The 15,475-nt window shown below is 36.2% G+C and overlaps 1 protein-coding gene across 2 annotated transcripts in view; it reads left to right on the top strand.

Annotated features, from left to right (window-relative positions):
• Positions 1 to 15,352, top strand: part of LOC141448278 (uncharacterized) — a 54,144-nt gene extending 38,792 nt beyond the window's left edge. For both annotated transcript variants that reach the window (XM_074116562.1, XM_074116561.1), the window contains exons 3-6: positions 486 to 623; positions 11,026 to 11,127; positions 12,616 to 12,662; positions 15,076 to 15,352. In XM_074116562.1, the coding sequence (XP_073972663.1) occupies positions 486 to 623; positions 11,026 to 11,127; positions 12,616 to 12,662; positions 15,076 to 15,315 (527 nt within the window). In that variant the 3' untranslated portion in view covers positions 15,316 to 15,352. The remainder of the gene's footprint in view (positions 1 to 485; positions 624 to 11,025; positions 11,128 to 12,615; positions 12,663 to 15,075) is intronic.
• The last annotated feature ends 123 nt before the right edge of the window (positions 15,353 to 15,475 follow it).

Here is a 15,475-nt window from a genome sequence, read left to right as displayed (position 1 = left end):
TTCTTTTATTAACTATTAAATAAAATCCAAGGCCTAAGACCGGGTATCGAACCCAGTACCACAATGCATATTAGCTTTGCAGGTCTCGCCACTAACCGCTCGGCTACCGTGGCACCTATTATTGTACGAGTATTATTATTATTTCTCCTTCTCTTTTACTCTTCTAAGAAATTTAGGAAATATTTAAGAAATCTATGTTGTATTCATCTTCTATAAGTATTAGTTATTTATTTTATTATGGCAGTAAAGAAATTAGATGCCCTACACTCTGACAAAAAAGGGCGAAAAAAATATTTTCTAGGGGAAACCGATCAGTTTCCGATGTGCGCTTTTTTCTTGAGAATTTTCTTCAGCTCTCTTTAACTGGACCTACTAGGTCAGGCAACCGTATTTTTTTATTTTATTCATTAATTCAAAAATGAATTAATTTGCTTTCGAAGCAGATTTTGGGATAAATATTAATTTAGCTCTTTGCAATATTTCAGTCACTCGGATAAAGCATTTTACTAGAAATGTGGAAAGAAAGGTATCTAAAACTAAACCGAAAAAGAGATCTGTAAAAAGAAGTGGACAAATATCCAAGATAATAAAAACTCCACCACAGAGAACCAAAGCAATCACCCGTAAGTTATTTCATGTTCACAGTTTTATATAAAAGAAGGGAAAACGAGCTAATTGTTCAGAAGGAGATGACTAAAGAACTTCGGACGGACTGTATGTTACCTGTTTACAAAATCTTCTCTTCGACATCTCTATGGAGAGAGATGCGTGTAGCTATTTGCATTGCACTGCAGTCCTATGGAGACTTTTTTTCTCGATATCTAAGATTAAGATTTCTTTAAACGGGCGGTTCCACCAGAAGGAACCTGCAGGAACGCAGGCAACCCAAATGCCCATTATTCCCCGCCCACCCTCATCTCATGAGAGCTTTAGAACAACAAATCCGGCTAAAGGATGCCAGATGCTAATATAATAAACTAATAAAGTAGTAACAGGACACTAGGGAGCTGACGACTCAATCGCCCAGTGCACTGAATAAACCTAGAAAGTGCGTTAAGATTACCAGATGCCACAATCTCCGGTAAGGAAATATTTACCCTACCGAAGACGAGAAATCTAGTTTTAGAATAAACTGGACACACCTCAACAAAGTGCAGCACAGTTTCATCGGACTCACCAAAGCCAGCACAATCTGGCGACTGGATAAGGCCGCATTTGAAAAGATGATTCGCTAAACTCGCATGTCCACTCAACACCTGAACCAACTGGCGGATCCGGGACCTGCTAAAACCGTATCCGTTTTTGACAGGCCAAGAATTTCTTTAGCCTGACGGCAGTCAGCTCGGAATCTCCACTCTTTCCGATGTTCTTTCAAAATCCACTGTTCCACCTCTGTTCTACAACGTCGATAGGATACAGGGATAATGGGCTGAGGAGTCATTGTTATCAACGCAGCTCCTTCCCTTGCTGTTTCATCAGCAAGTACGTTACCCGGAACCCCAGAATGACCAGGGGACCAAGCAACCGAAACAGTATTCAGAGCTTCTAACAAGTTGAGAGCAACATGACAAGGATTAACCGAGATATGGTTCTTACTAGGAGAGACCAGAGCTTTAATTGCAGCCTGACTATCCGTGAAGAACCTAATATCAGTATCGGCAAATCCCTTCCAGCGGAGTAAAGTAGCTGCCATCGCAATGGCAGCCAACTCCGCCTGAAAAACAGATGCATAATTACTAAGGTCAAGGCAGTTGCGTTCCCATCTTAGCCCAAACTGGGGTCCCCAGATGCAGAGACCAGCACCTGCCCTATCCATCAATGACCTATACGTAAAAACAGAAATGGCGTTTGTTGATAACTCGACAGCCGAAGCACAAGCCTTCTCTCTTGCGAGTATCTGAACCCCATAATTCCTACGGAAGTCCAGAGTCACAGATAATCTAGAATCCAGTATCACTCCAAGATATTTCACTCTTGAGCAAAACTGGATTTCCTCTCCGTAAAGCGTAAGACCACGCTGCGGGCGTTTTCGATTCCAGGTGAATAATACTACCTGGGTCTTAAAAACACTGAATTTCAGCCCATTTCCCTCAGCCCATCGCGCCACAAAGCAAAGGCTTTGCTGCGAAAGGTCGAAAAGCGTACCGAGATCCTTCCCCACATGCAGCACCACCAGATCATCCGCACACTCCTGAGCATATCCCGGACGACCGGCAAGACCGTTAAGAAGGCCGTCCATCACCAGGTTCCATAAAAAGGGGTATAAAATCCCAACTTGAGGACATCCCCTGAACAACCTTCGTTCTCGGACCACACCAAGGCACTCGACAGACAATAACCTACCGAGCGCCATATGGCATATCCAATTCACTGCCTCAGCTGCAGCGCCAAAATTAAGCAAAGCATCTCTGATGGACACCAAGGATACATTATCAAATGCACCTTCTAAATCCAAGTAGAGTCCCATTGCATATTCACCATTGATAATAGTCTTTTTCAGCCTGGTAACCAACTGGTGCAGCGCCGCTTCCGTAGAGCCCCCGACCCTAAAAACAAACTGGTTGGGTAGAAGGCAACCATCTGGTGCAGGCAGCTCCAAAAGATACCACACCACTAACCTCTCCATCAACTTAAGTTGAAAAAAGGTTAAAGAAATCATCCTATAAGAGCTAGGTTTCTGATAAGTATCTTTAGCAGGTTTGGGGATAAAAATTCCGTGCACTATGCGCCAAAGAATAGGGATATAACCCTGCACGAAGGAATTCTTGAACACTCCAAGAAGTGGTTTAATCAAAAGTTCTCGACCCTGCTGAAGCAAGATGGGATATATCCCATCCGCCCCAGGGGACTTATATGGTTTAAACATGCTCAGCGCATGACAAGCGCGACCCCGATCAAACACTCGTTCCGCTAAATCAACAGCAGCCGAGCGGTCAATCGAAAGATCGCACGAAAAGGACGTCGAGGATGAGTCCTCTTTAGACACCATGCTATCAAGTGTCTCGCCGGTGTAGACGTAAACCGACCAGGGGTTATTTCAATCGATCCCAAAGAGGAACACAAATCCTTTTTTAAAATCCGCTGAAACTTAGCCAAAGGCTGAATGCCATCCAACGAACTGCAAAAATTTCTCTTCTGATCAGTCAAAGACTGAGTACGCATAGCACGACTCTGCGACCGCCTCGCTTGCCTACGCAATTGGGCTAGCCGAGGCGACTACCAAGCACAAGTACGCTTAGTACTAAAACCAGCCCGTAAAGGACAGGCGCTATGAAATGCAGTAATTAAGGCTTCATTGATTAGCTGACAGTCCGAGTCAATCATATAGGTTGGGACCTCAGTGCCCACCTCCACCTTCAGGTTTCCAATAGTAGAGGCAAGGCTCAATCTAAAACTTTCCCAATTGGTCTGTTTGATGGGCCTCATCTCAGGTAATTCAGCCTCCCCACGAAGGGAATATTTTATTAAATAATGGTCTGACATTGAGGAAATATCTGAGACATCCCACCCAGAGACCAAGTCAACAATATCAGAAGAGACCAAAGTCAAATCCAGGACCTTCCGTCTACTTCTGGTAACAAAGGTAAACTTATGTCCACGATTGCACCATACCAAGTTGGTGCTCATGAGGTAATCTAACAGAACCTCTAGAACTAACGTCACCTCTAGAATTAAAGTCAGAGCTACCCCACGCTGTGTGATGCGCATTCGCGTCACAACCCAGGACAAGGGGCAACCTACGTTCACTACAGTACTGTATAAGTCTTCTAACCACCAAAGGGGGAGACTCATCATCATGAGGAAATTACACAGACGCTACAACAACAATAAAACTAGGTGAAGAGAAACTATGTAAGTTACTTACCAAATCCGCGGTTGAATCCTCTGAAGAAAATTCAGCCAGGCGCCAAATATGCAAACCACGTGACACAATAATTGCCGCGCGAGGTCGTATACCAGCACCATGCTGCGCAAAAACCCTGGTACCGCCTGGTTTACCCAACACCTTGTCCTCTCTAGTCAGGGCTCAGGAGGACTGTAACATGGCAATAAAAGGATATCTAGCAGTGTACTATCGATAGTCAACACAGTTAATCACAGGTTAGTGAGCTGTAAATTAGAAAGAGACTGTTGAACTTCCAAAAAATATAAAATTAGTTGATTTTATCCGTTACAGCCTGCATATTTATTAAATCCTAGATCGGTTATCAGAATATCCTGTCGGCAGCAAACAATCTGCTTAAACTTGTATTTGTTGGGGCAGGCATCTCTGAAAGGTTACGCTTAAGTGTAATGTACGGATTTACAACTATAATGTTGGGTCAAATTTCCGAGTTTGGAGAATATTAATGAGTTAGAACCTTGAGAATAGCAATAAGAGAAAGTCGAGTGAGTGTTCACCCCAGATTCCGAGTTTGGAGAATATTAATGAGTTAGAACCTTGAGAATAGCAGTAAGAGAAAGTCGAGTGAGTGGTCACACCAGTTTTCTTCGTACTGAATTGCGTACAACTACCAAATTAAGTAACACTAGGGGCACAAGTCCTGTTGAACTTCCAAAAAGTATAAAATTAGTTGATTTTATCCGTTACAGCCTGCATATTTATTAAATCCTAGACCGGTTATCAGAAGAAGATTAATCAGTTTGGTATCTTTACAATTGAATTCTTTAATTCAATTTCACTTATGTTTCCATCTTGCACTAGATTAGCCAGCAATGTAACCTCTGATAATAAATACAATCTCTGAATTCCGAAAACGGTCAAGACAAAGAATAAAAATGCTTCCTCCAATGGATAAGATAAATGAAAATATCCAGCATAGTGAACCTAACCACATTTTCAACTTAAATTAGATTCTACATAATAGCCTCCTTAGGATAGACTATATACATAATCTAGATTAAGCGTTATTACATATGTCATATATAATGTATTTGTATATTATTATGTATTATTATATAAATCGTTACAAACTTGTTTATTAATAGTTAAAGCAAAACCCAAAGTACTTTTAATTGCCTGAATTTTGGAAAAACGTCAGCTTATGAAAATAAGGGATGGTACCATCGGCGAAACCGCATTCCCCCTCGTCGGCTAGACCGATGATGTAAGAGGGGAGCGCGGTCTGCTTCCATTTGCCTGAGCTCCACCCTGCCTTGCTGAGCAAGATATGTGTGTGGCAGCCCGATAGGACAATAGGGTACCATCCCAGCTCTAGTGGCCTTTATGTGAGAAAAGAAACTGTGTAGTAGGCGCTAATGCCCACAGACGTCGATGCGCCGGGGGGGAAAAAAAAATATAATAATAATAATAATTAAAATAGTGCATTTATCCAGAATAAAAACACGTTATACATAAATTAAACGTATAGCTGTGGCACTTATGTTATCAGCATGGATAAATCCGTCTGCCGAGTTGCTAGTATAAGTATAATTACAAGCGAAATTTGTACGCTCCATAAGTAATAGAAATTAAAAAGAAATAAAAACTCAACTTTCTCTACCTGAGACGGAACTCTGTTATTTTCTCATAAATTCCTAATAATAGTTATAAACTTAATAGACAGGCCCGACGTAAATAAATCAACAGTCCCCTCGGCATTAAATCGAAGGCAGATTTAATTTCCACAAAGTATAGGTACATTATTTTATTTTATCTACTCCATTGAACTAGATTCACAGGACTAAAAATCAGTGCCTTATACCGCCCTGAATCGCTGCTAAAACTCACTAATTATACTATAGTTATCCTACTAAAAACATAATCTGTTTAATAAGAGACCTGAATATAATTTAGCTTCAACATCTATAAATGAAATAGCTCTGTAATTTTTAAGATCTTTTGAATCACCTTTCTTATATAGTGGGAAAAGGTGGGAGTTTGTCATTTGAACAGTGCACTTCGTGTCCGTAAAAATCAATTAGTTTTTTAAGGTTTTTGGTCGAAGTGAGTGATGAAAATTGGCAAAGTGATAGTTTAATGAGTGATCTGTATTACTGTAAAATTTCAAGATTTTTTATCGAGTCGTTTTTCGTAAAATCGTTGAAATATTTACTAGTGTTAGCAAGCTGTTTTTACCTGCATTAGTAACCTGTATTAACTTGACTATTACGTAGGTCTGTCGTATTAAGTGAACAATAGAAGTTTTTGTTTGTTATCTGTTAGAGATAAGCGTCACGAATCACGTCAGAGATTAAGAATGAAGACGTCAGGTGGGCAGGTTTAAATCTACTTTTAATAAAGTTAGATATTGGACTGCTGTATTATCTGTGAAGCAGTACAAACAAGTATAAATATAAACAATTCTTTTTATGCAAAAAAAGGGATATAGAGAAATTAAATATATGATTATTACTTAAAATATTTATTTCTCTGTAAAATAAATCTATTAAAATAGAATAAAATAAATGCAAAAATCAATTAAAGATAAGAAAGAGTCAGTTGAAGGTTTAGTAACGCCAAAACAAAAAAGAGAAACGGTTAAAAGAAGTCGTTCATCTCCTGAATTTTTGGAAAAAACTAAAATAAGTAAAACTGAAGAGAGAAAATCTTACAAAATGGGTGAAAAAGAAGGCAACAAAAAAGATTACGCAGAATTGATGAAACAATTTTCTATGATGTTAGATGCAAAGGGACTAGCTACAAAAGATGATATAACGGATTTGAAAGCGGAAATCAAGCAATTGCGAGAGGAAAATTTGAATTTGAGAGTGAAGATGGAGAAAATGGAGTTAGATAACGAGAGAAAAGATAGAAGACTAGAGGCTGTGGAAAATCATTTAAGAAGAAACAACTTAATATTTAAAGGTTTTGATGGGAAAGAAAATGTTGAAGATGTAGTCAATTTCTGCAAAGATGTTTTGGAAGTTGAAGTTGAAGGTAAGTTAGAAAATAGTTTCTTTCTAGGAAAGGATGGTAAAGGCCTAATGGCTAGGAAAGTAATGTTTACATCAAGTAAAGTGGTAACAGACATATTAAGGAACACTAGAAAATTAAAGGGGACTGGTTTTTACGTAGATAGAGACTACACTTGGAATGTGAGAAATAGAAGAAGGAGGATGTTCTGGGTAAGAAAGGAAATTAAGAAAAGAGATGGAAATGTAAAATGCATTGTCGAGAAGGATATTTTGGTTCTAAATGGTAAAGAATATCAGTGGGATGAAGAAAATGGAGTTACTGGGAAAAAAGAAGATATTGACTACTTAAGAGGTTTGCTGAAAGAAGAATTGTGGCTGCGATGTTGTGTTCCAGAATGCCAGAACAACAAACAAACTACAGGGGAAGAAGGAAAGGCATCAATTAATAGTAAATAGGAATATACCGTCTGCCAGGTAAATACAAATATGAATAACAGATTGCACGTAACTAACAAAAATATTCAAATATTAGGGTATAATATAGCTGGGATAAAAAATAAATTAAATAATGTAACATTCTTAAATTTTGTACACAACTATGATGTTATTTGCCTGTTTGAGACACATTTAGAAAGTGATAATTCTAAGATTCAAATTGAAAATTATTTCTCAGATTATTGTTTGTACTGCGAACCAGCCGGCAGATGTAGTAGGTATGGTAGAGCTAGCGGGGGTAAAGTGTACGGTTTTAAAAAGTGGTTGAAAAAGGAAAAACTGTGTAATTATATAACGGTAGAAAATCAGACGCTGATACAATTGAAAATAAGTAATGAAATGATGCATATTGTTCCTTTATATATTAATGCTAGGTGTTGGTTGGATGAATTTGAAAGGGTGCGCAATTTAATATTTAACAATGATAAATTGCAATACTTGTTGGTGGGAGATGTAAATGCCAGAGTAGGAGTAGAACAGTATCTGTATTGCGACGATGTTGATAGTGACGTAGGTTTTTTAAATAGTAGAAAATCAAGAGATAGGAAGGTGAATAAAGAAGGCAGGAAACTATTAGAACTATGTGAGGATCACGGGTTAATTATACTGAATGGGAGATCAGAGGGTGACAAAGAGGGAGAATTTACTTATATTAGTAAAGTCGGTTGCTCTGTAATAGATTTGGGTATAGTTTCATTAGGAATTAAAGATTCGATAAAAGATTTAGAGGTAGGGAAGCAAATATTCTCAGATCACATGCCACTGATAATAAAAGTAGAAGTTGAGAGGGAGGGGGTAGAAGATCAATGTTGTCAATTATTACCGAAATTGATTTGGAAAGGAGATAAATTGCACCAATATAAAGAGACATTAGGAAAAGAGACGGAGAAGGTTTTAAAAGGAAAAGAATTGACAACATTGGAAGATCTGGAAAAGTTAAAAGGATTAATTAATAAATGTTACCCTACAAAAAATACAGGTAGCTTTCATTTTAGTAAGAAACAGCCCTGGTATGATTTCGAGTGCTACAATAAAAGGAAAAGAATCTTTAGATTACTAAATTTATTTAGAATTAGTAACTCAAATGTGATCAGGAACGCATATTTAAATAATTTAAAGAAATATAAGGAGCTATGTAAGAGGAAAAAGGAAGACTATTTCTTAGATATATGTAACAAGTTTGAGAGGGCAAGAGACTCAAAGGAATTCTGGAGTTTGACTAATAATTTCAAACAAAAATGTAAAACTAGAATAGGGGATATAGAGCCTAAAATATGGAAAGAGTATTTTGAAAAATTATATAATCTGCCATTTCCTGTTGACTCATTCTCTTATGCAGCCCCTATGGTTAAGGATGAGTATTTAGATCAGCAGTTTACCTATGAGGAAGTAAGAGCAGCTGTGAACAAGTTGAAAGACAACAAGGCGCCAGGATTGGACAGAATACCAAGTGAATTTTATAAAAATGCCCCAGAAGGCTTTGTAAAAGGTCTGTCACAGATATTTAATTTTTGCTTAGAAGAAGGCAAAGTTCCAGAAAGTTTTGGAAAGTCAATCATATTTCCTCTTCATAAAAAAGGTGAGCTGAGTAATGTCGCAAATTACAGGGGTATTTCTTTTTTGGACTCCGTTTCAAAGATATACTCAAGTATGTTAGCAGTGAGGCTAAATAATTGGTTGGTTGAAAAAAACATACTAATGGAAGAGCAAGCGGGCTTTAGAAAGGGTCGCTCTGCGGTTGATAATTTATTCGTATTGTGCAATTTAATTGAATACAAGTGGAAACAAGGAAATAATAAAATGTATTGTTTCTTTGTAGATTACAAGGCAGCTTTTGACTCTGTGGATAGGAACGCCTTAGTTTACAAATTGCATCGTTGGGGTCTTTCTACTAAGTTCATAAATGCAATTAAAAGTCTTTATAAAAATACGGAGGCTATGGTATGGACGAAACGAGGAACAACGGCACCTTTTAAAACAGAGTCTGGAGTAAAGCAGGGTTGTATTCTAAGTCCATATTTGTTTAACCTCTTTGTAAATGACCTTGCAGAGGAACTCGGTGGTGGGGTGATTATAGGAAATAAAAAGGTAAATATGTTGGCCTATGCTGATGATATTGTTCTTATATCTGATAATTCGGTTGGTTTGCAGTACATGATAGGTGAGCTAGAGAGATATTGTAAAACGTGGAATCTGCATATAAATTTAAATAAATCCAAAATCATGGTTTTTAAAAAAAGTAATAGTGGTAAGATGTGTACGAAAAATGAGAAGTGGTTTTTAAATAAGGAGCAAATAGAATGTGTGAAAAATTATAAGTATTTAGGATTAGTATTGAGTAATAATTTAAAAATGAAGTGTGATATTAAAGAGAAAGTGAATAAGGCAAAAGTAGGAATTAATATGATGTGGAGAGATTTTTTTGGCAATTTGCATGTACCCTATCAGTCTAAATTTAGAGTGTTTGACTCTACAATTCAAAATGTAATAAGTTATGGGTGTCAAGTGTGGGGATATAAGCTTTATGAGGAAATTGAAAAGGTGGAACGATATTTTATAAAAAAAGTCTTCAAATTACCCCCCAATGCGCCAAATTACTTCATCTATTTAGAGACAGGAAGAAATTTAATTCATATGTACACACTTAGAATACATTTTAGTTACATATTGAAAATTCTAAAATATGAAGAAAATAGATTGTGTAAAGTTGTAGCAAAAGAAATAATAAAGAAGAATTGGTCGTGGTTTAAAGAGTGGCGTGAATTGGCAGCCAAAATAAATTATAGATTGGATTTGAAACTGGATTCTTTGAGTTCGTGGGATGGGGAGCTGTATAAGATGTTAGATGTGTACAAGGAGTGTTTCACTCGGGAATGTATGGAAAAGGCTGCACAGGGGACACATCATGGCCTTTATAATATATTGAATAAACAAATAGATTATTTTTCTCACTTAAAGTACACCAACAAAATTGGAATTGTAATGAAATGTAGAGGAGAACTTTTGAATTTGAATTATAAACCATTTGAATTAGACAAGGTACAGATGTGTTCAATGTGCAGCCTGAGAGAAATAGAAGATATTTATCATTTTTTAGCAGTATGCCCTATCCTGAGATCCTTTAGGAAAAAGTTTTTAAAAAAAGAAAATATGTCAAAAGAGGAATTGATAAACATTCTAAATGGGGAAAATTTAATAGGTTTATACAATTTTGTTATAAAAGCAGGGCAATACAGGAATTTTTTGATTTTAGAATTTAATTATTAATTTTTAGGTTTTCTTTGTTTGTTTTGTTATTTCCATCTAGAAGAGACGTTTTTTAATTGTGGGTTAATTTATTTGTATTATTATGGAATTAAGATAAGTTTTTTGACAAACTAAAACTCCTGGCAGACGGTACGGAGTACCATGCTGTATTTTTTTCTTATTGTATGTAACATATAAATTGTAAATATATCTTAAATAAAATAAAATAAAAAATAAAAAAAAATAAAAAAAAAATAAAATAGTGGGAAAATCTGGGCCGATTGTATAGCTCTTCAAAATATTTTTTAAATTTGATTACTTGTAAATTGTTTAGATTATTGGATTATTTAGAATTAACACAACTTGGAAAATAGATACCTAACTAACGAATATAATCGCATAATACATTAACTTTTTTTGTAACAGTAAACGCAAAACCTGTAAACTTGGGAATTAGAGGCGCAACACACCGAAGAACTAAGAAAAGCGCCCGTTCCACAAGGAGGAAGACTGAAGCACTCTCTACTGGTAATAAAGTTTAATTTCTTTTATGGGTTTAATATCAATGAAAATAGCTTTAATAGGGTGAGCTGTAGTGCAGGTAAATTATTTGCGTGAACAATTTTGAATTTGCGATTGAACAAATGAAAAATTCATTGATCTACAAAGGATGGTTAAAAGTCATTAAAGTATAAAGAATGCTACTGGAATCTTTGGGACCCCAGAATCCCGTCTTCTACTTTGCGGTCCCTTTGATTTGATTTCAGCCACTTCTGCAGAGATTTGGAGCCAATCAAATGAAATAACTAAGCAATATCTGATGGCAGCTCTAAAACACTTAATGAAACTCATGCTAAGAAGCAGAGATAGTTTTTTGACAGATGCAGAGCGAATGCTATCAAAAACTATCTCAGCTCTCTAATACTATTATTGTAATAAAATTTATTGGGACGTTCTCATTACGGATTGTCCCTCGCAAAAGCATTATAAAATTATGTTATTCGGAGTTTTTAATTGTTGGCTATTGTAACATTCACGAGGTTTAGTACCAAAAATGTAGCTGACGCCGTTGATTGGCGAGTTGATTGGGTATTTATAGGAGGCTGGCAAGATAATATTTTAAAATAGCACGTCTCATCATCATCTCAAAGTCCGTCCCAAGTAACTTGCTTTTGAAAATTGCAGCGCTTAACAAACAGAATTATAGATTTTATGCAGAAAAAACCTTAACAAAATGTGAAACCAACCATAACTAACCATCCTAGTGAGGTATTAAACAAATTGTTTCAAGACGTCTGGTAATGTTATAATGTGGCATCGTCTGCATTTGTCAGACCTTATTCGAGTGGTAAAATATACCACTAATCGCATAACTCATCTGCGTACAAATCGTAAATGCGTGGGTACAGTAACTCCTCACCTTATTTCCTCCTCATATTTTATCTAGGGATTCCCCTTCATTACTCATTCTTTTGAGAAAACCTCACCATATCAGATGCAAAGAGCTTCAAACTAATTTACATTTGGTTACCCGGTTCGATTTTCCGGTCTTAGCCCTAAATTTTATTTCATTTAATAATAAGAGAAATTAAAAGTAGAGTGTATTAGCTATCCGCCTTTCTACACGACACTTGATTGGTAGTTCATCGTCTGAGAAAATAAGCATTAATTACTTCACTTTTTTTACATCACAAAATCAATGTTTTTGGCTTTACATCCCAAAATTTCCAAACTGTTTCCCTTACATTTATATTTTTCCATTGTTTATCCTGCCTCTTTTGGAATTAGAATTCAATAATTTTTCTTTTTGTGTGAGTGGCTAATGAAGGTCGTTGTTGTCCTATTGGCTATCTGTTCAATGAAACACAAATTCAAGCATATTTTTACAATGCCTAACTTTAACCACCAACGAGCGAATTAGTGATGTCACTCAATATTTAATTTTAAAATATAAATTTGTGAATAAATTTCAAAACATTATATTAATTATGTTTCCTAATTTTTATCTCTTTGCAGGCATTGAAATTTTCAAACTAGCAATAAACGAATGCGGAAAAATAAAGGTTAGTTCAGCTTGTGTTCAATTATTTAATAGTTTAAATACTGAAAGTTTATCATAACCTAAGGCTTTTCTACTCTCTAGTCAAGATAAGGAAAGCATATCCTGCGAGTTCATTCGTGTTGAGTTATATATTTATTCTGCAACCGCGTTAATTGGAGTACATGATATATAATAGCGAACATTCTCTTCTCTATTATCAAGATTACTTATAATTAAGTGATTACAGTTTAATTCCTTAATCAAGCCTAATTTTTTCTTTCTGTTCTTGCAGATTAGGCATTAATCGCTTTATGACGACTCTGTCTACTTGTATTAAAAATGCCCGTAAATAGGTCTATTTCCCTCTCCGTCCAGATGTTGTCTCTTTCTTTATTTTAATATACACAGTTCAGTGGTTTGCGTCATTATTATCCCTTACGCCACACCGATTTCCAGCAGAAAAGAACCTTAGCTTCTCCCTGAGCTGTCCGACAGTATAATTGTCCCGGTGAGAATGAAAGTGGCGTAAGTCCATTTTGAGCAGTTTTGAGATAAAACGAGTTTTGTTTTACATAGAATCAAATTTTTTGGTGCATATTAGAATGTAATGGGATTTTAAATTATTTTAGAAAATGCAAAAATGTGACTTACTTCATTGTCATTCTCAACATATCTGGCGTAAGACTAAACAAAACGGCATGCTAAAACCAATTTTAATGCATTTAAAACCAATTTTAAGGGTTTTATTCCATAAACCAATGCTTCAAAATGCAGAAGACTCGTCACAGAGACTCATTTTACTAGCAGATCTTATTTCAACACAGATAGCACTTCATTAGTAATAAAAAACTGTCTTCAACACAATCTGATCCCAACTAATCCTACCAATTCCCTTCAATCAACAGTCATCTCTCTCCCAATAAACTGAACAGACGATTCAAACTTCTCGACAAGCGATGTAAACTCTTACTACAGAATAAATGACTTATCTACACTATGATACTGAAACCTGCCTGGAATTACGGAATGGAACTTTGGGGCTCAGCCAAAGCTTCCAATATCTACAAAATCCGATCCTTCCAGTCAAAAACTGTGTCGAATCGAAAATGCTCCTTACTGTGTCCCTAACTCTACTTTGCACCGAGATTTCCTTGTCCTTATATTTCAAAAGCAGTAAGATCCCATTACTATATTAAATTCCACACGTTAATCATCTCACATCCTAATCCACTAGTATCCCAGCTTACTGAATTGCCTGAATATTCTCCAAGACTGAAGCGCAGGTGGCCACGCGATTTTCTAAATGAAGTAAGTGTCTGTGCACACTAGTGAACTCCTCTTTAGTAGTTTTCTTTGGGAATGAGTGAATTCTCCCCTCATGCTATTCATGTACTTATCTATTATCATGTTGTATTTATCAGCTTCACTTATTGCGGTTGTGAAAGTAAATAAAGTAAAAAAAAAAAAAAATCCAAATTATAATTTAACTAATAACACCAACACTATGGTTTATTTTTAATTTTTATTTAACTAAAACTATATAACAATTTACTAATTAACATCACAAGGCAATAAACTTCACTAAGAAAACAGTCATAAAGAAACAAACAATCTGGTGGACTTACGCCACTGTCATTCTCAACAGTATGAGCTTTTGATTAAGTACTAAAATTTAGTGCTTCTCCTGATGGCCAGTAAGTGCACTAGGAACTTAGTGCATTGTCACTCTAAACAAAACAGTTGTAGAATATAAAGCTGTCGTTACCTTGATTTCAATAAAAAATGGACTTACGCCACTTTCATTCTCACCGGGACAATAATTATATCCTCCGCTGATACCGTTTGCATTACATTGGTCGCTATTCTACAGCTTTCTTGGCAATAAGTTTCGCGCTGTAGTTTGAATTCTCTTTCAATTTAAGTGAGACCTTCTTGTTACAAAAGAGATTGTAAAAACTATTCTCGACTCAGTATAAATATGCAGTGAGTTAGGTCTATTGGAACCTCGGTGGGCAGATTAGATTTTCTCGTTAGCGTTAGGTTCATTAGAGACTGAGAGAGAGTTCGGGGTCGAATGCGTAAAAGTTGATGCGACAGTCATTATTTTGAACTAAAGCCGGAGTACTTCATACATTTAACACTTTTACATCCCAATAAACCTTAGTACCTCTGCATTTTCTTTTAACAACTTGGTACCTCTCCCAACACCATTGTGCTGCATCCCCAACCAAGTTTTTACCACTCCTTCGTAACTTTCTCATAGTTTGGACCTTCTTTCTACCTACTCGATACCACTTATTTCTTTTATAGCAATTTTCACTTAAACTGCTATTCACTAAAAAATACATAAAAAACAGTTGAAATGGTTGCAGTTAACGTAGGTTCCACACCGAACATAACAAAGAGAATAATGATTTATTTTTTCCATCTTACAGAAAATGTTTACCAAAACCAAAACACACTATCAGTTGCATGGACATTTTAATTATCCCAAGCCATTTGTTGATGACACAGTATTCGCTTACGTACTCAAAAAGAGTACATCACCAATTCCACTATTTGATACTTACAACGAGGCTGAAGCCGAACTGCCAGGATATTTCCAGATCGGTAGAACCGACGGGAAGTTCTCCAGAGGTTTCCTTGCGACCCAAGGGGTATGTACTACTATATGAATCACAGAAGCTTAAAATTCTGGTACACCTTTGTCATTTAACCTAGATTATAGATAATTGACTGGTATGAGAGTAAGCCAAACGCTCCTAACACATTGCGTCACACAAGAACCTATAGTAAAATCTCCCGATTAATCAACGTCAATCGATGACTCCGAAT

Source organism: Rhodnius prolixus, unplaced genomic scaffold, assembly GCF_049639745.1.
Source record: "Rhodnius prolixus isolate KJV_2025 unplaced genomic scaffold, Rpr scaffold_1, whole genome shotgun sequence".
NCBI lineage: Eukaryota > Metazoa > Arthropoda > Insecta > Hemiptera > Reduviidae > Rhodnius > Rhodnius prolixus.
This window is presented reverse-complemented; position numbering and strand designations above follow the sequence as displayed.